General features: G+C 36.2%; 2 protein-coding genes across 2 annotated transcripts; both read right to left on the bottom strand.

The window, feature by feature from the left end:
• Positions 1-621: 621 nt before the first annotated feature.
• On the bottom strand, positions 622-3,686 carry LOC113356886 (cyclase-like protein 2). The gene is made up of 6 exons (XM_026600120.1): positions 3,207-3,686; positions 2,718-2,762; positions 2,541-2,613; positions 2,006-2,100; positions 1,463-1,533; positions 622-1,071 (listed from the first exon to the last, which is right to left on the bottom strand). The coding sequence occupies exons 1-6, from the start codon at positions 3,604-3,606 to the stop codon at positions 946-948; spliced, it is 810 nt and encodes a 269-aa protein (XP_026455905.1). The 5' UTR covers positions 3,607-3,686; the 3' UTR covers positions 622-945.
• Positions 3,687-8,180: 4,494 nt separating this feature from the next.
• On the bottom strand, positions 8,181-8,618 carry LOC113359766. The gene has a single exon (XM_026603348.1). It carries the CDS (start codon positions 8,616-8,618, stop codon positions 8,181-8,183), a length of 438 nt encoding a protein of 145 aa, XP_026459133.1.
• Between the last annotated feature and the right edge of the window lie 18,336 nt (positions 8,619-26,954).

The raw sequence follows: 26,954 nt of genomic DNA, 5'->3' as shown, positions 1-26,954 counted from the left end.
GTTTACGACGCCCCCCCTGTTTCCTTTCTTCATCTTAGACGCGTCATATGCCAAGTGAAGTCGGCAAGTTTGTTTCATAAAGCTACAATTTACAAGTTACACTTGCAACCAGGACCACGCTATTTTAACTACGTCTGCTCTTTTGGTTCCGTCATGATTCAGTCTGCGGCGTCACCTAAACTTGATTCAGTCTTATAAGGAGGCCAAGGGAAGCAGCATCGGAAATTGATAAATAGGATTGTGCGTGATAATGCTGAGTGAATATTATCGCTAATCTGGTGAGCTTTTGCTTTGTTGTGACGAGGCATCTCGTGGTAATCCCGGAGTTGCTGAGCAGGTAACGTACATGAGAGGAGCCGATTGCAGCATCGCTGGTGATCAATGCTTGGGTTTGGGACTCATGACCAACTACATGGCAGAAGAAATGGCAGAAATGTTTTCCGATTGCAGGATTGGATGGGCTGTTGATGCTGTTTAGGATTATGGGTTTGGGCGAGAGCCCAAGGATGAGTTTGATCTTATTCCACATCAGAAAACCAATTTGCAGGACGCGCAAGGTAACCGAAAAATTGTGGATAAAAAAACAGTGTAACACTCACTTTCCCAGAAATAAAGATGAACATAAATAGGAAGCCATGAAAGTTTTCTTTATTGCATTGGGTACAAATGACTTAAAAGAGTGAATGATTTCATGATTACAGATAGTAGTAACATCACTTTGCGATTTCTTACATATACAAATACCCACCAGATCCCCACAACAGTATTAGCATTTGAACTATATGATACATATATAAGAGATCTTTTTCCTATGCTAGTCTGTATACAGACTACTGTTTGAGTGCAACATTGAAGCTCATACAGACTACTGTTTGAGTACAACATTCAAGCTAATAACCGGATAATAGATGAACAACATTAGCATACCAGTCCGAAAGTAGGAACTTACGGCATCAGAATGCATCTTAATGGAGATCCCTCCGAACCAACCAATCTAAGAGGTAAGCAATGCACAGTATATAGCCCAGCGTCGATATCATCTAGTTTCAGGGCTTCCACAAGAATGATGTTCTGAAAGATTTTGGAAGCATTACAAAATCACATGATACTACTTGGGAGCAAAATATATAGTGACCATTTTTAAAATGCCATGCACATTTATATACTTCTGAAAGAGAGAAATCACAGCACAAACAAACATACTGATTAAGGTATTTCGAGGTGGTTATTTTCTCTTTTGAGTAAAAGTCGTCCTATTTTTCTCCATACAAATAGAGGTCTATTTTGTTCACGTTTACATACTATTATCCACTAGTGGCATAGACTTCAAGGTTCAGGGTAGAAGCGATATTTTAATCATATTTCAGTCGTAATAAAAGAAACATTCGACATAGATTACTGAGTTATAGTAGATAATTCTTTATCAGATTAGAAAGAAGTCAAATTGGAGAAGAATATTTACCCTGCTTTTAAGAAAGACACGATGAGCAGTTACCAAGTCGTCAAATGAAGCAACGGATAAGTAATCAGTTCCTAAATCAAGTGTCACAGCAACAAGCATATTCGTCAGTTTTGGAGACTGGAAGAGCCAAGATAATAACAAAGCCAGACCCAGAAAGAGGCAAAGATACTATGAAGTTGAGTAACTCATAGCGCAACATACAAATTTACATGATGCTATGTTTAAACGATAGTTTCTATTTAGTGATTGAGCTTCAATTGTACAAACTGACATAGAATCATACTTTGAATTAATAAACACACCATTTCAGCTATCAGTAGTGAAAGGAGATCAAGGAGTTCAAGAAAATTAAAGACCAATCACAAAACTGGACCCAGAAAAAGGTTAACATTTAGATTTAAGCCGCACACTGATTATCCATGAGTGTGCAAATTTCCAAACTATTTGATACACTATTCAACTAAGATGATTGGCATCTAATAACAGAACCGAGACACATCATACCGTTTTGTTATTTACTAAGCATTTCAGTATATATCTTACCAACCATCTGGATATCAGTGTGATCTTTTAGCCACTGTGCTCCATCCTCCGTGAAACCAACATAACTGCTGTCGAACTTTTTCCACATAAGGAACCTGTAACAAATCATTAAAGTAGCCACTGAATCACATAACGAGGACTGAGGAATGATGGTATAGGCTTATTATTGACTGAAGTTCCTAGCTTACACCACTATTTGTATTTTGCTATGAAAAAAATCAGATTACACGTTGTGTTCTAGTTTAATGACTTCCATTTTAGATGAAACTTGTCCATCTGAACACAAGTTTCACATACCTATGCACAGTTTCCAATTTGCTTTTTGTTGAAAGAATCACAGTCTCTAGTTTATTGACTTAGATTCATGTGAACCACGGATAAGTGGACCCTCTATTTTCGCAAAAGCCTATATATACTACCTCAATCTTCAGCTGTATCATGGCTCGAGAAAATTATTTGATATTTTTGCTTAACAGGTGACCACTAGTTCACAATCACGGGAACATTAAGCTATTAAAAGATAGACATAACACACCTGTCAGTGTTTAATGTTCTGAATAGCACGCGACGCACTCCTCTTGGAATATGCAACGACTTCATAGCTTCAGCTGTTAGAATCAAGCGATCAATAATGGATGTCCACAAACATGCAGCAAAGACACCAAAACAGCAAATACCAACTAACTCATTTTGAGGTTAGACCAGAACTTACCAGTAATGTTCATATTTCTAGGAACATCCACCAACAGTGCAGGACCTATTACAATCAACATTCAACAGCATAACAGGTATAAGTAGCCACATAAATAAGCTTGTATAGCCAAGAAAAGCAAACTTATACTGATGAGTTCTGCATTCCGCTCCCCAATAAGAGACCCTAGTTAAGTCTTGAAGCAGAGATTCTAAATAAAAGGGGATGTCAGGCCAATGACCCATGCTCATAGGTTAGGTTTTTCTGCTGTCCTATTTGAAGAACAAATATGTACTGCCATGAATACGAGGTTTTGTCATGGGGAACTAATTTTAAGCAATCAAATTCAGTGAATTGATAGTTTGGCTACTTAGAAATGAACTTGTAGAATTGAATTCTATTTGCAACCGTAAATTCAATTCAACTATCTTAGAAAAACAGAAATGGATATCTTAGAAAAATAGTCAAACATATTATAAATTCAACTATTCAAGTAATGAAACAGTATACCATTGAGAACATCCAGATCGAGTGCATCAATATCAAAACAAGCATCAAAATAGTTTTCGTAGAAGTGTCCAGGTGCATCAACATGAGTACCAGTATGAACCCGCAACTTCAACTCAGAGACGTTATACAAAGAACCATTTTTCATACTTACTGCAAGCTGTAAGAGCTGACCCACACTTTCAGTTGATCCAAAATTTGGTAAATCAGACCTCATTTTATGAGTGATATCAATTATCCTTCCATTTCCAAAAACTTCTTTCTTTGGTGGGACTATTTTGCATTCACCTCCATAGCTAGGATACGCTTCAATTGGTGATGCTAAGGAAGAAGACGACGAAAAACCGAGGATAAAAACGATATAAACGGTGCATATCAGTATAGAACTCCACTGAACCTCCATTATCGTCGAGCTCTATTCTCTTCTGTCTTTTTTTTCTTTTTTTTTTCTCCTTTTATTTTTTTTCTTGTTTCTTTGTTTCGTTTTGACACGACTTTTTCAGTCAAAGGAGGAGTTCTAAAATGTCTGCCGGCGTGAAACGAATGAATATTGTCATTCCACGTCAAAATAGTTAGGTGGCAGTTGGTGTATGTGTTTCGTTTCGGACGACAAAACCCAACTTTGCACATACGGGCTCGAGTAGCAAGTCTTGCAGCCAAACAGATATGAGCCTATGAGGTGAACTGATGATTAATGGGCTGGAAAATTAGTTATCACTCTCTCAGCGTCGTGTAAAACCTGTTTTGAGGCATAAAAGGTAATGACAAAATAGAGTCATTATGTGGTAAAATTAGTAACCCTTTATCAATCCTATTTTTATCAAGACCATAATGCCCTTATTTCACTAGTGTTAATGATAATAATTAGAATATAATATTAATTAGTGTGAAAGATAGAAAAATAGAAAGAAAAGGAGAATTTTTATTAATGTGTGTAACAAGAAGGGAGAATACAACCTCTATTTATATAGGCTAGACATAAGGGCATCCCGGTAATAAACGGGATTTACCCTAGATATTATTAACATAAATAAACGTTTATAACACTCCCCCTGATGACCACTGTGTCTAAGTCACAAAAATATATCAGGAAAATCAAGAGAGAAAAAAACCTGAAATGTGTGAGACTCAGAACAATGTTGGACACGCATATGCTGCCTCATTAAAACCTTGACAAGTAAACCCAGCGGGACAAACCTTGGCGAAGGAAAGAGTACAACGCATTTAAGTCCTAATGATGCTCCCCCTGATGGATACTTCAGCGAAATCTTGGCCTACAAATCTTTAAGTCGACGCATTCCAATCTTGTGAACTAATTTCTTGAATGTAAAAGTTGGTAACGCCTTAATGAAGAGGCCTGCTAGATTGTGGCTTGAACGTACTTGTTGGATATCAATTACACCATCATTCTGTAGATCATGTGAGAAAAAGAACTTTGGACTGATGTGCTTTAATCGATCACCTTTGATAAATCCTTCCTTTAGTTGTGCAATGCAAGCAGTATTGTCTTCGTATAAATTGTTGGTGATTCTTTAGTTGAAAGAAATCCACATGATTCTTGAATATGGTGTATTACTGACCTTAACCAGACACTCTCACGGCTTGCTTCATGGATTGCTAGTAGTTCAGAATGATTTGTAGATGTAGCTGAAATTGTTTGCTTCACTGACCACCAAGATATAGTTGTATCTCCATAAGTAAACAAATACCCAGTTTGTGATCGTCCTTTGTGTGGATCTGAAAGATAACCTGCATCTGCGTACCCAATTAGTTTTGAATTAGATTCATAAAGGTAAAATAAACCTAAATCAATAGTGCCACTAAGATAACATAATAAGTGCTTGGTTCCATTCCAGTGTCTTTGAGTTGGAGCAGAACTGTATCTAGCTAACAGATTAACTGAAAAAGCAATATCTGGCCTTGTGCAATTTGCAAGATACATAAGATCACCAATTGCACTTAGATATGGCACTTCCGGATCAATAAGTTCTTCACCATCTTCTTTAGGTCGAAATGGGTCTTTATTCACGTCAAGTGATCTCACAGCCATAGGGGAACTCAGTGGATGTGCTTTGTCCATATAAAATCGTTTTAAGACTTTTTCTGTATAAGTAGATTGATGGACAAATATCCCATTTGAGACATGCTCAATTTGTAAACCAAGACAATACTTAGTTTTACCAATATCTTTCATCTCAAGTTCCTTCTGCAAGTAAGCAGCGGTTTCAGTGAGTTCTTTTAAAGTTCCAACTTAGATCATCAACGTATACTGCAATAATAGCAAACCCAGAATTGGATTTCTTAATGAAAACACATGGACAAATAACATTATTGGTATATCCCTCTTTCAATAAATATTCACTAAGGCGATTATACCACATTCTTCCAGATTGGTTTAGTCCATATAGAGCTCTTTGAAGTTTTATTGAGTATACACTACGATCTTTGGACTTGTCTGCTTCAGGCATACGAAATCCCTCGGGAAGTTTCATATAAATGTCACTATCAAGTGACCCATAAAGATAAGATGTAACTACGCCCATAAGACGTATTTCAATCTTTTCTGAAGCTGCCAAACTAATAAGAAACCTGAATGTGATGGCATCCATCACTGGAGAATAAGTTTCTTGATAATAAATACCTGGTCTTTGTGAAAAACCTTGTGCAACGAGTCGAGCTTTATATATCACAATTTCATTTTTCTCGTTATGTTTTCGTACGAATACCCATTTGTGTCCGACAACTTTTACATTTTCAGGAGTTACAACAACAGGACCAAAGACTCCACGTTTACTAATGAGTTGTACTCTGCTTGGATTGCAACCTCCCACTTAGGCTAATCTTTTCTACGACGACATTCTTCGATAGACCGTGGTTCAGGATCATCAATATTTTCAATGACATCCAAAACAACTGTAAAAGCAAATTTACTATCAGGAATAATTGTATTCATATCCCAGTTTTGTCTTGTACCAACATAGTTTACAGAGATCTCATTGTTTTGAGGTACATGTGCCTCTTCAGGTGCAATTTGTGTATCAATATTTGATTGATCAATCAATGTTTCAGAGTGAATAGCTTTTCCCCAAATGCCAACTACTGATCTCTGTTTTCGCGGAACTAAATCCTTTGCACCAAGAGGTCTTCCACGCTTTAAGTGTATCGCAGACTGATTATCATGATGTCCTTCTGGGATACTTACTCTCGCAGGAGTATTTGCAGTAGGTATATGTGATTTTGTTACCTTACATGTATCAGTAAATGCATCAGGCATTTGGTTTGCAATATTTTGCAAATGTATGATTCTTTGAACCTCAAGTTCACATTGTTTTGTACGAGGATCAAAGTGGGCTAATTATGGCGTATTCCATGAAATTTCACGGCGTTCCTCAAGTTTTGGCTTATCTCCCCCTAACGACGGGAAATTTGATTCATCAAATTGACAATCAACAAATCTTGCTTTAAAAACATCTCCTGGTTGAGGTTCTAATACCGAATGATAGATGAAGAGTCATAGCCAACATATATGCCGAGTCTACGTTGAGGACCCATTTTCGCTCTTTGTGGTGGAGCAATGGGAACATACACAGCACAACCAAAAGTTCGAAGATGAGATATATTTGGTTGATTCCCATATACGAGTTGTATAAGTGAGTATTTTTTATAGCTGGTTGGTCTTATACGGACCAGTGCTGCATCATGTATTATTGCATGACCCCATGCCGAAAATGGCAAGTTAGACCTTAAGATTAATGGTCGGGCAATCAATTGTAAGCGCTTAATAAATGATTCCGCTAAGCCATTTTGAGTGTGCACGTGAGCGATGGAGTGTTCAACATCAATGCCAATTGACATGCAATAATCTTTAAATGTTTTAGAGGTAAATTCACCAGCATTATCAAGATGAATAGTTTTAATAGGAAAATATGGAAACTGAGCTTGTAACTTAATAATTTGTGCAAGAAGTCTTACAAATGCAACAGTACGAGTCGAAAGTAAGCAAACATGTGACCAACGTGTTAAAGCACCAATAAGAACCATAAAATAACGAAATGGTCCACACGAAGGGTGAATTGGTCCACATATATCACCTTGAATTCGTTGCAGAAAATTAGGTGATTCGATGCCAACTTTCATTAATGATGGCTTAATAATCAATTTTCCTTGATAACAAGCGATGCATGGACAATCATTAAATGATAAGACTTTTAGTCTATTTAGAGGATGACCATATGAGTTTTCAATAACTCGACGCATCATAGTTGATCCTGAATGACCCAAACGGTCATGCCAAAGTTTAAAAACACCGGGATCAGAAGTCTTAGGATGACTCACAACATGTGATTCTATTAGGATAGTGTGATATAATCCAGAAGACAGAGATGGAAGCTTTTCTAGGACTTGTTTCTTACCTGCGACGATGGCAGTAATGCATATATACTCTTTGTTAGCGTCGTTTGTTGTCTCAATATGATACCCATTAGTACGAATGTCTTTAAAACTCAACAAGTTGCGGTTAGATCTTGTTGAAAATAAGGCATCTTGGACATGGATTTTTGTACCATTAGGGAGCATTATCGATGCTTTTCCATGTCCCTCAACAAGATTAGAAGTCCCTGAAATTGTAGTGACATTGGCCGTAGATTACGTTAAATGGGAGAAAAACTTTTTGTTACGAAAAATTGTATGCGTTGTTGCACTGTCAACAAGACATATATCTTCGTCACTTGTTTTCGGCTTTCCATTAGCAATATCCATATCCCTTTAGAAAAAATAAAAACAATAACATAAGTTATGGAGAATAAATACTAAGAAAATGATTTCATTACTAAAGAGAATTTCAATAACTAATACATTAAAATTAACTGCCTAAAAGAAAAACAATCTCTAAAAAAAATATGACAAAACATTGTCACTTATGCAAACCAAAAATACTACTCAATCAACTAAAAAGAACTGATCATAAAACAAATAAACTCAGACATCCTTAAGGAAGGAATCCATGTCTTCAATCTCATTTCCATTATTCTTGAAGTCAGAAATATCAAGATGCGAAATATCCATTGGTATGTCATATTGCGCAAAATTGGTTTCAGCCTTCTTTTCCTTTCCTTTAATAGACGCTTGATAAAGGTCAACAAGGTGCCTTGCAGTACGACAAACATTTGCCCAGTGCCCCGGTGAACCACAACGGTGACAAACACTTTCATGGTGCTTTGAATGACTTTGCGAGCTTTTGCCTTTGTGTTTTGGAAACACGTTCTTCTTCCCCTTATGATAATGGGAATTATTACCAGCCTTCTTCTTGAAGTTGGGCTTTTTAGGACCTAACGAACGTCCCTGTTCTTTCCCACGGCTTTCAGCTGCATTGACACGACTAGTTGTAGCGTTCATCTCTGGAGCAACTATTGACATGCTGGGTGACTTTGATGGTTCTTGAGTAATAACTCATTATTCTGCTCAGCTACTAGAAGGCAAGAGATAAGCTCTGAATATTTCTTAAACTGCCTTTCACGATATTGCTGTTGGAGCAAAATGTTTGAAGCATGAAAGGTGGAGTAAGTCTTCTCCAAAAGATCAGCATCAGTAACTATTTCACCGCATAGTTTTAAACGAGAGACAATTTGAAAAGTGCTGAATTGTATGCACTTACACTCTTGAAGTCTTGGAAGCGCAGATGCATCCACTCATACCTTGCACGAGGTAAAATCACTGTCTTCTGATGATCAAAACGATCTTTCAGCTCTGTCCACAAAGTATATAGGTCTTTCACCATAAGATATTGGGACTTCAAAGCCTCGTTAAGGTGATGACGGAGAAAAATTAAGGCTTTCTTGCGATCCTCAGGGATTCTTTGTTGTTTTGAACAATAGTGTTTCCCAAAGTCTCGGCACTAAGGTGCACTTCTGCATCCAAAATCTATGACAAATAGTTCTTTCCAGTAATATCAAGGACCATGAAGTCCAGGTTAGAGAGTATAAAATAAAATAAAAATATCAAACATGGCACAATAAATAATAAAATAAAATAAAATTATTGGTTAGTCGGCATAGCCAGACATGACCAATAAATTGGTGAAGCACGTATATAAGAAGAAAAAAAATAATAATAAAAATAAATTATTGGTTAGACGGCATAGCCAGACATGACCAATAGGAGAAAATAAATGAATAACTATTGGTTAGACGGCATAGCCAGACATGACCAACAAACGTTATTACAAGCGATAATTGTTCAGGAAGATATATTAAAAAAAATAGTGCATGTAGCATCCTCCACAAATAAAAATTGAAACAAAAGTTATATACCAACCACTCTCAATAACGATGAAAGTACTGGCATATTAATGTCTGTACACTGCGGATTCTAAAAAAATAAAAATAAATAAAATAAACAACTTTTATGGAAATATATGGATATTTTCTTTTATATTATTACATGAAACTAGTTGGAAGCCTAACAAGCTAAGCTCAACGACATACTATTACATTAATTGAACAGGTTGTTGTGCTAATCTACCAGCGAGCCTCGTGGGTAACCTAGCCAAGAGAGCCGAAACGGCGGGAGGGGGGCTGAGATTGTGTCACAAGGAGGGAAAACTAACACTACCTTCCATGTTAATTCCTGCAGTATTACGCCATTAGGAACTCGAACCTGTGACCTCCTAGAGCGCATTAAATTTTGGGGAACGGGGATGACCAGCTGAACTAGAGGCCCCTTTTTTGAAAGAAGTTTTAGTGCTTTACGTTTCCTGCTCCATTTGTCTTGGAGTCTTGGACTTATGTGGGTGTGAAAAATATGACTACATTATTTGTAATATATCTTCACGAGTCCCGAAGGAACACAAAAGTAAATTTATTAAAATAAATAAATAAACAAAAGAACTTGGTGAACTCTGTTCTTTGACTGTACAGACATAACAGCCATAGAGCTTAGAACGCATGACCAACAGCGATACAACTATTATCTATTGATTAGATAATATGTGTTCGTATATGCTCTTTGTATACGATTACCGACTTGACTACCAAAAAAAGAAAAATTCAAACCGATAAACGAAAGAGAAAAATAAAAACGATACAAAAGAGAAAAAAAATTGTTTATAGTTCCATGTACAGTTTTCAGAAAGTTGCTCAAAAGCTTACACCTTCACGTGCCTAAATGATTAGGCATCCAGTTGTGAAAACATAAAGAAAAATAATAATAATTAAAAAAGACACCCAATCGTACTGTATTGTTTTGTCTACGGGAAGGGACAAACCGACAGGGTACAGAGATCTTAAAAAAGAATAGATAAAAGTGAACTGCTCAAGATCAAACGAGAGAAGAAGAAAAATATATTAGGTTTAGAAAAAGCATGTACCGGCGCTCAGTTGATGGAGCTGCGTAACTGATGAGGTAGTGAGAAATTTAGAGAAGGAGAATTCTTATCAATGTGTGTAACAAGAAAGGAAAATACAACCTCTATTTATATAGGTTAGACACAAGAACATCCTGATAATAAATGAAATTTATCCTAGATATTATTAACATAAATAAACGTTTATAACATTAATGATTACTGGTTAATATCAATGATTATATAGTCTAAGTTTCAAATTTTTTTTTTTAAGATAGTTAGGTTAGGGTTTGTTAAAGAAGAAAAATAAGAAATTAGGCTATTGAGATTTGCTGAATTAATAGATAATTAAGGTTTGTTAATATAGAGGTAGACTTCTAAGCGAGGTTTAATGTCCTTTTCATAAGTTAAATTTGTCAAAAAATTGAATTTTTACAACCTGGATATACTGACAGATGAACGGTTCGGCCGATAACTTGTCAGCCGAATCTATGTTTTCTGAAAATATATCTAGGTTCGGTTGACAAGTTATCAGCCGAACTTCACTCTGTAACTAACGAATTTAGGTTCGGCTGATCCGAATAAACAACTGAACAAACGAACTAAGTGTGTTTTTTAATAAAGTGAAGTTCGACTATCATTTTCATGTTTAATTATTAGCTGAACCGTTCTTCTGAAACATAAAAAAAAAAAAAACATTTAAAAAAAAGGAAGAACAAAGATCTGGGTTCCAATATGCGGATCTGAAGCTAAATCTCTGTGTGCAACGCTCACACGACTCATTTTAATCAATGATCAAAGATTTATGAATCAACAATTAATCACCAACGAAAAATAAAATCAAAACTGTTTGATTAATGATTAAATTAGGTAAGGAATGAAAATGATTTTTTATTTTGAAAATAATTTTGGATTTTGGTTAGTAATTTAAAATGATTTTGGTTAATAATTTTGATTCATGTTTTAACTTTAGGTGAATGGTATTTAAGTGATTTAAAATAATTAAGGGTAACTTACTAATCTACCCACTACTAGAACACCCCTTATAAACCCATCTTAAATAGGAAAATGGTTTTGTATGCCTCAAAACAGGTCTCTGTTGTGTACTAAGGGATGCCTCGTAGTGTTGTGTACCAAGGGTAGCCCTATTTTGAGTCCCCAGTATTGAATAGGAATCAATCCCTCCCCTAGGCATTTCAGTATTTTGTTTTGAGGGATACATAATGATAGTTTTTAGAGCTGCACAGGAATCGGAAAACCTAGAACCGGACTGAAATGAATTATGAACTACAGGTAATGGGACTAAAATTCAGAACTGGTAGATTAGGGGTATACCAGTTCCAGTCTCATTTCCTATCGTACATGTACCCAAAAATTAATCCTACACGTTGCTTTAGTCTAATTTAGTTGTCCATCTTAGGAATCTAGTTTTATCACTCTTCTTAATCTATTATATTCTTCATCACAGTCACAGCCTCCACTGTCACTCGCCATTACAACCACTAGTATGAACAAGAATTGGCTTCCTTACTTAATTTAGGGTACATGATATTACTGACATATAGAGTTACAATGGGGGTGCCTAAAGGGGTTTTCATACTGACACAAACAACTATCCTTTACATCCTCCCACAAGGTGAACGGGGGAAACATATAGTGAAAACATGTTACATAAAGCTCAAAAACAAGAAGAAGCAAGGCCTTTCGTGAACACATCCGTAAGTTGAATATAGGTGGAAATATGATGAACAATGAGACTCCCATGGGTGATACATTCATAAACAAAGTGATAATCAACATGAATACCCTTTGAACGTGAATGTTGTATTGGAGTAACAACCAAATAAGTAGCACTGATGTTACCACAGTATAAGTAACAATAAGTAATAATCTAAATGATATCGGCAACAATGGTGGATAAAGCTAGGTATTCTGGCTCGGTACTGAATTTAGAAACTGTGGATTGTGTCCGAGAACCCCCAAGAAATCAAGCTACCACCAAGAAATATACAATTGTTTGAGGTTGACCAAAACTTATCTGGATCACCTACCTAATACGCATCTGAAAAAGTCATTAACTGATGTAGTTTGAAAGTGGTAAAATAAGATTCGATTCTCAGACTTGTGAAGGATAATATTTTTTTAAGACTCAGACTCTAATAAAAAAACTAGAAAACTCAAAACAAAGTTGATACCAAGATTATAAAAAGCACCGAGACTCGGGATTCCACCAAAAAGCAATAAAGTGATTTCATCCAATCAATATTCATGCAATTCTTTACGTTCAAAGTAATTCTAATATATTGTATGTAATATAATTTCAAAGTAATAATTGTAATATAAAGTATGGAGCATCAGAAGTATTAACCTAAGCATAACCCATCAAAAGAAATCACAATCATTCAGCAAAAATCAATGATTCAGTATTAGTTCAACCCAAATAATCATAAAAGAAACTGCAAAAATCAATTAAAATATAAATATACCACTTTTGTTGAAACAACGACTTTCACTGTCGCCTCAGCAAAGGGGTTTATCCCCTTATATTAATCACTTGCTCAAAATAATAGTTCATGGCTCAAAAGTGTACAAGGAGGTGAAAACAATACAAAATAGAGAATCTGCAACGCTGTATTGGCATTAAAGACATGAGTGTTGTAGAGAAACAATTGCTAACTACAGATAGGTGTTGTTGCGACTGTTCTTGATAGTCAAATGTTCTTCGTATTAAACACAGCAGCAGCAGAAAACAATTCATGCAACTCGATTTTCTCTTTGTTCATTTATAAACTTCTCTATGTTAGAGCACTGCTCGGTCGAACTCGCAAGCGTTGATCTCTCAAGCTTGTTTGTCAAGTTTAGTTGTCAAAACTATAAGTCTTGATTTCTAGTCTACTTATAGCTAAGTCTCGGATTAGGATAGAAACTTTAGTTGAGCTTTAGACTTCACGGCGTTCATCGATTGAAGACGAATAACTACTAAGGGGAGCTTGTGGAACTTCATCAACAAAAGGTATGTGGAGACTTGAACTCATCTATCACTCAAAAGTCTATCTAGTATATCTCCTATTTGAGACAAAAGTCGTATATCCATATAGACTTCGGTTATACACATTTGATATTTCGAGCTAAGTTTAACTCGCTTACATATTTCTCGAAATATGTGGTGGTAAGATTTCATTGGGATTGTGAAGCCAGATCCAACTATTTTCTTTGTAGTTGCATGTTCTGATCTTGCTATTTTCTATTGTGATTGAGTACTATCTTCTCTAAGATTGGCTCGAGATTTAATCTCCAATAGGCAAGATAAAAAGTAGTCACAAACATCTTTATCTCATCGTTTGTGATTCCACAATATCTTTTTTAGCTACCATACGATTAAGATTATTATGAGATGATTGATATTACTAGGTTGTGCTTCGGGAATATAAGTCTGGTGTAACAATTGGTTCTTGTTCACCTTGATTTATCAAAAGACGGAACAAAACTCATATGTATATCTGTGGGAGACAGACTTATCTATTCAATAGACTTTTCTGTGTGAGACAGATTGGTTTATCAAGTCTTCGACTTTGGGTCGTATCAACTCTTAGTTGTGGGTGAGATCAGCTAAGGGAATCAAGTGCGTAGAGTCCTGCTGGGATTCAGAGGAGTAAGGAACGCGATTGTACCTTGATCATTGTGAGATTGGTTAGGGCTCAACTACATTCCAGTATAAAGTTAACTTGGAGTAGGCTAGTGTCTGTAGCGGCTTAATACAGTGTGGTGTTCGAATCTGCACTAGGTCCCGGGGTTTTTCTGCATTTGCGGTTTCCTCGTTAACAAAACTTCTGGTGTCTGTGTTATTTCTTTTTCGCATATTTTCTATATAATTGAAAATATCACAGGTTGTGCGTAAGTTCAATCAATTGTGAATCCAATTTTTGGTCGTTGATTAAATTGATTGACACTTGGATATTGGTTTTTGATATTGTCCAACTTTTGCTCGCAAATTCCTATTTGTTTGATTGCAGATTGGATTGAGAAATAGAGATATAACTCTTTGATATGCTTTTCTTAAGATTGAGTCTGACTGTTTAGTTGATTCTCTTGAAAGTATATTGGAGTTAGTCCATACAGATTGTTAAGCGAATATTGGGTGTGGTTGTTAGACCCCCGCTTTTCCAATTGGTATTAGAGCAGGAAAACACGTTCAAGAACTCATAAGTCTGTGTTTGTAGCGATCTGACTCTATGGACAGAAGTGTTATCTCTATAAACGTACCGCCAGTCTTTGATGGCTCGAATTATTTATGGTGGAAAATTTCTATCCGTGCCTTTCTTCAAGCGCGTGATTTTCAATCATGGGTATATATATTTAATGGCTATGATCCTCCGGAAGTTACAGAAGGCGATGTAACTGTTCCAAAGGATATTGGTAAATATGATGCTGCCAAGATTCTTGCTGCAAAGAAAAATTATGACGAATTAAATGCTATCATCCATGCCATTACCCCATATCTTCAACACCATTTGACTACGTGCAGTCGGTCTAAAGATGCGTGGGATATCTTAGAAACCGTATTTGAAGGGAATACCTATGAAAAAGATGCTAGACTTCAAAACCTAAATTCTGATTAGGAAAACCTCTATATGGCAGATGAAGATTCATTTTATGAGTTTAATCACAAAGTGTCTGAAATTGTTGATGCATCTTTTGTGTTGGGTAAGACTATTCCTGAACAGGACATTGTGATGAAAATTCTCAGATCATTGCCACTTAGATACGATTCTTAGAAACATCCCATCGTAGAAGGAAATAACCTTGATGCGCTTTCCGAAAATACTCTTATTGGAAAGTTAAAAATATTTGATCTTGATCAGAACACAGTCAAAACATCTGTGTTCAATGTTGTGACCAACATAAGCGAATCTTCTAACTTTTCTTGGGCTGATGAATGTTGTTCCAATTGTTATAGCATTGCTTGGTCGAACTCGCATGCGTTGCTATCTCAAGCATGTTTGTCAATGTTAGTGATCAAAACTATAAGTCTTGATTTCTAGCCTACATAGCTAAAGGTCTCGGACTATGATAGAAAGTGTAGTTGAGCTCAAGACTCCATGGAAATCATCATACAAGACGAAGGACTACTCAAGGAACTGGTAGATCTTCATCGACTAAAAGGTATGTGGAGACTTGAACTTATCTGTCACTCAAAAGTCTATCTACTCTATCTCCTACTCTTGAGACAAAAGTCGTTTTCATATATAGACTTTCATTATACACATTTGCTATTTCGAGCCGAGATTAACTCGCCTATCTATTTCTCGAAATATGTGTTGGTAAGCTTTCGCTTTAGCCAAATTCATCTTTACCTAGTGACGAATGTCATGTTATGTTTCAATCACTTTGGAAATTTCTCTGACGGAAAATGGTATGTGAATAACAGCTGTATAACGTCCTCTGAGAATGTTTCAATGATTGAAATGAGAGTTTAGATTACATAACCATTGGTAGGATATAAGCATTGTTGTGGAAACACATATATGTATAAGTCCATATTCCTTGAACCAAAGTTTGCGAACTTTGTTCATCAAGAGAAACGGAATGTGGCGTGAGCCAAGTCCGCGAACTAGCGGAAGTTCTCGACCCGAGAATTTCTGATGGAGTTTGTGAACTCCTTCTGTGAGCTTAAGTCCGCGAACTTGAGCAGGTTATATCTAAAATCGGTTGTTCTTGAACTCATGTTTATATAAACTAAGGAATGCTTTTGCAAACCGTTGCTATAAAGTTCATGAGCCGATTCGAGTGAATCAAACCGTTTTTGCTTCGATTGTGTCTTGTGTAGTTACATAAGATCCAAGCAATTGAAAAACTCTATAACTAGTTCATTTGAGTCATTTGGACTAGTTATGGTGAAGAAGAATATGGTGGATATGAGAGTGATCATATGGCTAACCATTTGGTTAACTATTGTTGAACCAACAAATGTTAATGTTTGGGAACGGCTACATAAACCCAAAATTGGACATTTCATTTTTGTGTAACAAGCTAAGTTTTCGATCCAACGGTTGAGAAATATTAGCTTGAATCTAATCAAGTTTTCATCTAACGGTGAATATTGAATGCTTTGTTACCAAGCTAACATTGATTGCAAACCCTGATTTGAAAGACTATATAAGGGAGAACACTAACAACTGGGAAACCTAAACCCCACACCTTACGTGTGATACTAGTTGCATAGATAGAGTCGATTCTCCTTTAACCTTTGGTTTCTTCTTCTAAAACCAGATTAACGACTTAAAGACTTCATTGGGATTGTGAAGCCAGACCGATACTACTTTTCTTGTAGTTGTGTGATCTGATCTTGCATCTTCTATCGTTACGAGTACAATTGTAATAATTGGCTTGAGATTTATATCTCCGATAGGCAAGATAGAAAAGTAATCGCAAACACTTCGTCTCATCGTTTGTGATTCCACAATATCTTTTTTCGTTGCGTCGATTAAGATTATTGTGAGGTGATTGATAATACTAGGTTGTTCTTCGGGAATATAAGTCTGGTTTATCAATTGGTTCATGTTCACCTTGATTTATTAAAAGACGGAACAAAACTCGTAGGTATATTCGTGGGAGACGGATTTATCTATTACCGTAGACTGTTCTGTGTGATACAGATCTGTTTGTTAAAGTCTTCGACTTTGGGTCGTAGCAACTCTTAGTTGTGGGTGAGATCAGCTAAGGGAATCAAGTACGTAGCATCCTGCTGGGATAAGAGGAGTAGGAGCGTAATTGTACCTTGGATCAGTGTGAGATTGATTGGGGTTCAACTACAGTCCATACCGAAGTTAGTTTGGAGTAGGCTAGTGTCTGTAGAAGCTTAATACAGTGTGTGTTCAATCTGGACTAGGTCCCGGGGTTTTTCTGCATTTGCGGTTTCCTCGTTAACAAAATTATGGTGTCTGTGTTATTTCTTTTCCGCATTATATTTTTTTATATAATTGAAATATCACAGGTTATGCGTTGTTCAATCAATTAGAATATCCTACCTTTTGGTTGTTGATTTAATTTGATTGACACTTGGATATTGGTCTTTGGCACCATCCAAGCTATCTCTCTAGTATTTGATAAAGACTCACATATTTCTATTTGCTTGAGTATATATCAAATCGAGAGATAGAGATATAAACTCTTTGATAAAATTTTATCTAGATTGAGTCTGACTGTCTAGTTGATTCTCTAGAAAATATATAGGAGTTTGTCCATACAGATTGCTAAGCGAAATATTGGGTGTGGTTGTTGTACCCCCACTTTTCAATTGGTATCAGAGCAGGCAAACACGCTTAAGACCTTATAAGTCTGTGTTTGTAGCGATCTGACTCTATGGACAGAGGTGTTATCTCAATTAACGTACCACCAGCCTTCGATGGCTCTAATTACTTATGGTGGAAAATTGCTATGCGAGCTTTTCTTCAAGAACGTTATTTTCAGTCATGGGTATATGTTGTTAATGGCTATAATGCTCCCGTCGTGGCAGTTGTAGATGTAAACGTTCCCAAGCCTATTGGTGAATACACCTCCGCCGAGATAAATGCTGCAAAGCAAAACTCCAACGGTTTGAATGCCATTATACGTGCCATTACCCCAAATCTTCAGCACCATGTGTCAAATTGCACTAAGTCGCAAGAAGCTTGGAATATCTTAGAAACCGTTTTTGAAGGTAATGCCAGTGAAAAGGAAGCAAGGCTTCAAAACCTTAATTCCGATTGGGAAAACCTTTGTATGGAAGTTGAAGAAACATTTGATGAGTTTAATCACAAAGTGTATGAAATTTTTAATGTATCTTTTGCATTGGGTAAGACTATTCCTGAAAAGGACATTGTGATGAAAATTCTCAGATCGCTGCCATCCAGATACGATTCTACGAAGCATGCCATCGTTGAGGGAAATAACCTTGATAATCTCTCCAGAAATACGCTGGTTGGAAAGCTTAAGATCTTTGATCACGAACATTCATCCAAAACTAAGGATGTTGCGTTCAAAGCACAAAATGACACTAAATTACTTGATAAGAGTAAAAAAGTGTATATCTCTGAAGATGATCAATCTGAGATAGATTCATCAGATGAACATCTTGACAAGTTAGTCTCGATGATCACAAGACAGTTTAGGGATCTTCTGTTGAAGATAAGTAAACGGTTCTCCAGAGATAAGCCTAAAGCATCAGTTAAACCTCATAATCGTATTCCTCCTAAAAACAGGGAAACAAATGAAACTGATGATGAGGATATGCCTCAGTGTTTTAAGTGTAAGGGATTTGGTCATTTTGCAAATGAGTGCCCAAATCGTAGAAAATACACCGGGAACAAAGGTCTTGCTGCAACTCTTGATGACATGTCTGACAACTATGATTCTAATGAAGACGAGAAATCAAGTGTTGCACTTCTTGGTGAAAATATTGATTTTGATAACTGTAGCAATACATACATCAATCTCAATATTATTTCTAGCACATGAGATCTGTTATTTTATGAATATACTCTTTAGTTCGGGTCCGTCAACTCCTACAACTAAGTTGTTTCCATCCACTTAGATTGGTTAATGTTATCCTGAATTTGCACTAGTTTCTAGACTGTGGAGTTTATTTATTGCTACTAAAACTTAAAAAAATTTCCCTTACCCCCAAACATAAATCTACCATTTTCATCAATGTTTTTAATGAAAGAACAATGCCAAAAGTATAAGTAACAAGAGAAATTAGTAAAGAAAGAAGTCAGAAATATAATAGCGTAACAATCCTTCTACGGAGAATGAAAGTTTTTCCCTTACCCCCAAACTTAAATTTAAAATTCCTCAATGTTTCTAATGAAAGAGCAATACCAAAAGTATAAGTAACAAGAAGAATCAGTAAAGAAAGAAGTCAGAAAGATAATACCTGGCTGAAGCGTAACGAGAAAAAGTAATAAAAACCTAAAAAACAAATAATAAAAACCAACAAAAAATTATATATAACATACAACCGCCTTGATGGTCAATCAAGGTAAACATGGTCCTCCATATGGACCTCTTCAACATTACCTATAGAAAAAGGCTCTAAAAAGTGATTCAATCTCCGATCGCTAACCTTTGAAGAGCTGCTACCATCTGGTGTCTCAATTTCAATAGCGCCTTGAGGAAAAACAGTACGAACTACCAAAGGACCGGCCATCGAGAACGACATGACTTTCTTAAAATATTTATACCATGCATAAATTTCGTTTTGTTTTTAAACTCCTTAGCATTACTGTATGAATCTCTACAAATTTATTCCAACTCACTGAGTTGTAGCTTTCTGTGTGCTCCTACCTTGTCAAGTGAAAAATTAACTTGTTTAACAGTCAAATAGGCTCTATGCTCTAACTCAACAAGAAGATGGCATGCCGTGACAAATACTAGACGATAAGGTGGCATCCCAATGAGGGTCTTAAATGCAGTACGGAAGCCCATACAGTATCCGTAAGCCTTGACGACCATTTTTTCCTATTAGGATTAACTGTTTTCTCTGTAATACACTTAATTTCCCTGTTTGAGACCTCTACCTCACCACTAGTCTGTGAGTGATATGGGTTAGTTACTTTGTCAGTGATACCATATTTTTTAATTAAAAGTGCAAACGGTCTATTACAAATGAGTGACCCTTCATCACTGATTATAGCTCGCGGTGTACCAAAACATGTAAGCATATTATCTTTCAGAAACTGGACTACGATCTTGTGGTTATTTGTTTTACACGGAACCATCTCAACCCACTTAGGTACATAGTTTACATGTACAAGTATGTAAAGATAACCAAAAGAATTAGGAAATGACCCATAAAATCATGCCCCACACATCAAAGACCACAATCACTAAAATATGGTTCAAAAGCATCATATTTCTAAGGAAAATGGTCCCTAACTTCTGGCAACGCTCACGAGAAAACACAGTAACTATGGGAGTCTTTAAACAATAAAGGCCAGTAGAATCCACACTGCAATATCTTAGCAGCAGTCTTCTTAGCACTAAAGTGACTTTCACAAGCATGATCATGAAAAAAATGAAATAATACTGGACTTGTCACTCTCAGGTACACATCTCTTAATAATCTGATGTGGAAAAATACTTAAACAGATAAGGATCATCCCAAAAGAAGCGCTTAACCTCAGCTAAAAATCTAGAACGATCTTGCTTATCCCAATGCTGACGCAATTAACCATGAAAAGGCGAGGGTACCCAAATATACCTCAAGCTAAAACTTTTCCTACCTATAAGTCCTTTCTCCGAAAGTGATTGTTTATGGACTGAGTCGAGACAATGCAACTAATCGGTTCACACTTCGTGTGATCGTCTATGGATACGAGATCGAGACAATACAACAACGAAGTATGTTTACTTGATAAAAAAGTTCGGACTTAACCAAACACAATAGGATTTCTTATCAAGTAAATAGGAATTAACGTTTGTGTAATTTACTTTAATTATAATAAAACAATTATAATACGGAAAATAAAAGTAAATGACACAACAAGATTTTGTTAACGAGGAAACCGCAAATGTAGAAAAACCCCAGGACCTTGTCCAGAGTTGAATACTCTCAGGATTAAGCTGCTACACAAAATTAAACCAACTTCCTATAGTTGAGACCAAGCAACTAAACCTATAGTTCACCTAGTTCTGTCTGTATTCCCACGCCTCCAACTTATAAATAAGTCACGTACTTGGAACAATTCCTTTGGTTCGTATTCCAAACATTAAAGGAACAACAAATCTGTTTGGTATCAACTCTCTTCAACCAAGTGATGTGAGTTCGACAAAGGCTCTTCTGTTTATCTCAATAAACTCCTTCACCAGGTTCTTAAATCCATCTTATGTTCAACCACCGAAGTAATTGTTAAGATTTTGCAATCAATACTTTTAATCACAAAGAATTGTATTGATGCCGATCTACACAACTAATCAATCCAATCTACCACAAGGATAAACCGATTATAGTTGGATCCTCTTATACCGAAACAAGTATTGTGCACACCAAAGATTATGAAACCAAAATCAGAAATCTTCAATATCTTCTTTGTCTTCAAATCTTCTTAGATCTTCAATAAACACCTGCACACAACAACTTGAATCTCTTGTGATCAATCACGCACAGAACGGAGTCTGTTAACAATGGATTATCACAAGATCGTATTTAGAACTAACAACAGTCTAAAGATCCCTGTCGAAACTTCGGTTTGAGTGAATCTTATATCAGAAGAGAAGATTCTCAAGCATAAACAAACTAGGTGCAATCAAAGTTTAACCACCGTTAGTCAATCAAATCAATTGAAAACACAAGATAAACCGCAATTATCTAGTTCCCACCAACGGTACTAATAGAGCTTCTCAATCCCAAAGAAGACTTTAAACTGAGCGGCCGTAAGAAATTTCGCCTAATTAGGTTACTCTCCTCTTCGAATAGGCGGCTACACCAGTAACAACACAACCGCGGAAGTTTGCTGTCACGAAGGATTAGTTTGCTAGAAATGCAAACTTCAAGTATTTATAAACAAGGAAGTTTGGACACCAAGGAATTTCCAAAACCGAAAATATTCTCAAGATATGCAATATATTCCAAATTCGGTTTCCATAATTCCTGGAAATGCTATGTCCAAAATAATGACCGGAAATCTCTTTGGAAAATCTTTAACTAGTAAATGCACATTACTAATTCTCATTTTCCTAAAATAAAATTAAAAACCTTAAATAAAAGATTCTTAACTTATTTATATTTCGATCCTGGGATTTTCTTCCTTTAACTATTAAGGAATAACTTTGAACAATAAAAGATAAACATTACAGCACATGTTCAAAGTATGTCGACATCCTTACTTTGTAAGTCCTCTTTCATACTTACAACCTTGAAACCGATTTTCCACACTTCCAAACAAGTTTAGAATTGGTTCATCTGACTTTCGAGAACTATGTGATTGATCAAGAACACTCAATCACAAATCATGGGTTTAACGGTTCTACCAAAACAAGTTTCGGTTCTACCTCCATGTGAGTATTGTGCATAGTCACACTAGCTTTCTAAAATTCGGTTGACTAGGTACTAGGATCGGTTCCCCACATATATATGGTACTAACTTATATGTGTTGCACATGTCCATATATCGGTCCCCCTTTCTGCTAAAAACTTGATGCACCTCATACAAGGATCGATTCCCCTTTGTGATGTGTTTCACCTCTTACTAGGATCGGTTCCCCTTTACGCAGATTCGGTCATACACAAATCACAAACTCGATCATACCATCTCAAGTGATTACTTAAGATGGTTTCACTAATAAAAGTCACACCAATACATAAGTCAGGCCTTTGTGAATAGTTTTACCAAGAACACAAACGAGTCGTGAGCGGTTATAATCATACATATTGGTTGTTCACAAGATATGCAATGAATAACAATACCAATAACGCATGTCGATTTCCTTTTCGATTCGTAAACAAGTTTATGAACTTACTTCCTTAAAACACATGTAAAACATTATTTCCTAGGATGAAATCCTCACCTCATAGCCATAAATAATCACAATAGCATTTAAACGATTATGTCGATGTCTTATCTACAAAGTTTAATGGTTAAGCAATAAACCTTGTATTGTATTCCTTAATACTATGTCTATCTAGAGTGTTCATGCTTCACAGTTTTGTTTTCAATATGCACGACTTGAAAGATACGTTAGGGAATGAAACAGTTCAAGTCAAATATCATTAACCTCAAGTGGAAGGATGATGTTGTCGTTGTAGCTTCTTACTTCTTCACTTCTTCAAGTCTTCGCAATACTTGTAATGTCTCATATCCTAATACTTTCAAGCTAACCTATACGAATTTGACTCTAGTACATAATCAAACGACTCTTAAAATGAGTTTTGATTCACTAAAATATGACAACCAAACTCGACATACCAACGCTTGGTGGGTTCAACCGAGCTATGCTCTAACAAACCACTAAGAAGATAGTTCATTATATTTGCATACCAAGGTAATTGAGTAACAAAGAACTGTTGTTCATCAGGAAAGCTATCCCTTACAGGAGGGGAATCATCATGGGGATCCACAACAAGCCTAGACAAGTGGGTTTCTATTATATTTTCTGCACCCTTTTTGTCTCTAATATCTAACTTGAATTCTTGTAACAAAAGGATCCATCTAATCAATTTATGTTTGGAATCCTTCTTGGACAAAAGATATTTCAAAGCTGCATGATCAGTAAAGATTACGACCTTAGAACCTAATAAGTAGGATTAAAACTTATCCAAGGCAAAAACGATGGCTAAAATTTACTTCTCGGTAGTTGTATAGTTCAGTTGTGTATCATTCATATTTTTGGTAGCATAGTAAATCACATGAAGTAATTTTTTTTCTCGTTGACCTAACACAACACTTATGGCATAATTTGAAGCATCGCATATAATATCAAAGGGTAGGTTCCATTTAGGTGCCCGGACTATGGGGCGGTAGTGAGTAAAGTCTTAAGCTTCTCAAAAGCCTTTAAACAAGCATCATCAAAGACAAACTTAACATCTTTTTCAAGTAAATTGCAAAGAGATATAGAAATCAAGCTAAAATTCTTAATGAATAGACGATAAAAGCCTATATGCCCTAAGAATGACCTAATTTGTCTTACGGTTTTTGGGACCTGTAAAGTCTTAATAAGGTCAGCTTTGGCCTTGTCTACCTTTGTACCCTTTAAAGATACGATATGCCCTAAAACAATTCTCGACTTAACCATAGTTGATAGTGGATTTTTGACAAAGGGCAAAAGAGTCATTTCGGGAAAATTTTGTAGACCATGGGTGAAATTGTAATTTTCACATCAGGGGAAAAACGGTCATTTTGTTATTCGAAATAAAAAGTCATATTCATCAAGTTTTGGACACGAGGCAAAATAGTCATTTCGCCAAAGTTTTAATGAAAAGGACATAACAGTCATTTTGAGATTTTTCCCTCAGTACATGGTTGTCATTTTGTTTTAGTGCTACGTTCCCCGACTTAAATCCTAAATCTTACCCGACATCCATGTTCATTCTCATCTGAAGTGTCTGATCAAGCTATGCATGAGGATACCTGATTAAGAACATCATATCTATGTTAACAAGACCAGTAGTGCCATGGACACGAGAATAATAAAATTTAACAATTTTGTGTCAACACACAAAATTTGGTTTTATTCAATTTTGTGCCAATACACAAAATTTGCTTATTTCAACCAATTTTGTGTCAATCCACAAAATTTAATTATTTCACCCAATAACGTGCAAGCACACAAATTCGGGTATTTTGCTCAATTTTGTGTCAACACACAAAACTTGATTATCTTACTCAATTTCATGAGAAGACTCAAATTCATGAGAAGACATGAATTTCTCTATTTTTGCTCAATTTGGCGTGAAGCATAGTATCTTGACTCCTATTGGTCGTAGGCTAGCTTGCCCAAGCATGGAGTGAAGACCTTCCATGATTGGTTGCAATAAAACCCTAATCATGGTCGAAGAATAAATAACATGTGGAATGAGGGTTAACCATAATTGCTTAAGTCAGTCACGCATTGGTTCTAACCACCCTACTTGGCCGGCTTCCCACCTTCAGTGATAGACCAATCAGGTCTCACGAAGTTCACCTGTCACCCCTCTTCTATTTTGTCCAATCAGAACGCTCGAAGTTGACCTGACAAATTGGTCGGCCATCCCTCTTTCACACCAAACAATCATATCTCTTCAAATTAGTCTGCTTCACAAGTCACATGTCCGACCGATCATATCTCGTCAGCTTGGTTGGCCACCCTCTTTTCCTTACGACCAATAATATCTCTTTAACTTGGTCGGACGACATCCAAAAGGCCACCCAAGGTTGGCCGAACAGCGGGGAGCAAGTGGTAAAAAATTAAGTATGATTTATATACCAAAAGTTTCGTATGTATATCTAGTATAACATACTAAAAAATCACATATATCAGATGGACGATTTAAAAGATACATCTTAAAGAACGATCTAGGTCATGACTGAAAACTGACAGAATTCCTCCTAAATGCTTCATGAGTTTTTACTGTCGGGATGTTTTCACCTTCTAAACAAGCTCAAAACCTAAAATTTTCAGCGCAAAGAGATAGGAAATTCTAATCTGATCAGAATGATGGGGTCAACTAACAAAATCGGAGTTCGTATGAAGATTCTACAACAGTTTTAGTGAAGGGTCTCACATTTGAATTTTCTGACTACACAAATTCATACATTAACATAAGTTTTCATTCTCTCTTTCATTCAAGAGGTGTGTTAATGCGATTATGAGACCATATGTCCTGCCGCATATGCATGACTACTTCCATGCTCATATCTCTTTTTCTCCATTCTTTCATGACCACCTATCACTTCTCGTTGATATCATGAAAAACAGTGCTTGACTTACTCAACAGCCATGTTCGGCATCACCTGTTCATCCAAGCATGCCAACGCTGATTGACACATATGAACTCTCATAACTTGTTTAAGACTCTCAAGACTTGACATAAGGCCTAAGTAAATATATATTAGTCCGCCTACTCCATACGAGCCTCACCAGTCTTGTCAGACTCATCAAGACTTGTCAGTTACGTCTAGACAAACGTGATAAGTCACCAGTGAGCCTGACTATGCAAGTTGACTTCATATTAGATTATTATTTTCTGCTAAAATCACACGAGATATCAAAGATGTCATAAATGGGGGGATGCTCATTAGGTATTGTTCTAGCGTTCTATGACAATACAGTGTAGCAATACACCCATTATGAGAAGCGGGAAGTTGATGAGTAGAGGAGTAGTTGGTGTGCAATCGTCAGTCATCCCTCAACAATAGGGACAAGGTTTTCACCACTTTACCACAGTCTCCATCTTCTCACTTCTTCACGACTTCCATTTCCTATGAGATCAGGGTGTACATTTATGACTTGATAAGAATAGGTTCTTCAATATATTCAAAATGGATAATCATGATCACAAGTATCTAGAAAAATACAGAGAACTTACAACTTATCATTTACAAGCGAGTTTTATCTTCTGATACACAGTCCTAAACAACCACACCTTACAAAGTCTATCATTCTGATCCCAACACTTCCTTTACTTCCCTCCCTAAGATCAACCCTTCACCTTCCTTTGTGACCAAAGCAAGACTGGAACGTCCATTTCTTGGTTTAGGCCAGAATTGTACAGATTGATCTCTCGAATCTAAAGTACTCTTGTGCAGTATTTGTTTAAGGTTTAGACTCGTTTATCATCAACCTACCTCTTTTAACCATTTTCACCAGAATCAGTTTTTGCACACCAACAACTATGAAATGACATTTTTCTTAATTAAGCATTAAATTCTTTTCCTTACACCTAGACAACACTAATG

Source organism: Papaver somniferum, chromosome 3, assembly GCF_003573695.1.
Source record: "Papaver somniferum cultivar HN1 chromosome 3, ASM357369v1, whole genome shotgun sequence".
In the NCBI taxonomy this organism is placed as follows: Eukaryota; Viridiplantae; Streptophyta; class Magnoliopsida; order Ranunculales; family Papaveraceae; genus Papaver; species Papaver somniferum.
This window is presented reverse-complemented; position numbering and strand designations above follow the sequence as displayed.

Excerpts from the sequence above, each read along its gene's own strand:
- LOC113356886 (XM_026600120.1), bottom strand. The coding sequence starts at position 3,606 with ATGGAGGTTCAGTGGAGTTCTATACTGATATGCACCGTTTATATCGTT. Across the intron at positions 2,763-3,206 it reads CGATCTGGATGTTCTCAATG|GTCCTGCACTGTTGGTGGAT; the intron begins GTATACTGTTTC and ends TGATTGTAATAG. Across the intron at positions 1,072-1,462 it reads GTGTCTTTCTTAAAAGCAGG|AACATCATTCTTGTGGAAGC; the intron begins GTAAATATTCTT and ends AAAATCTTTCAG.
- LOC113359766 (XM_026603348.1), bottom strand. The coding sequence starts at position 8,618 with ATGTCAATAGTTGCTCCAGAGATGAACGCTACAACTAGTCGTGTCAAT.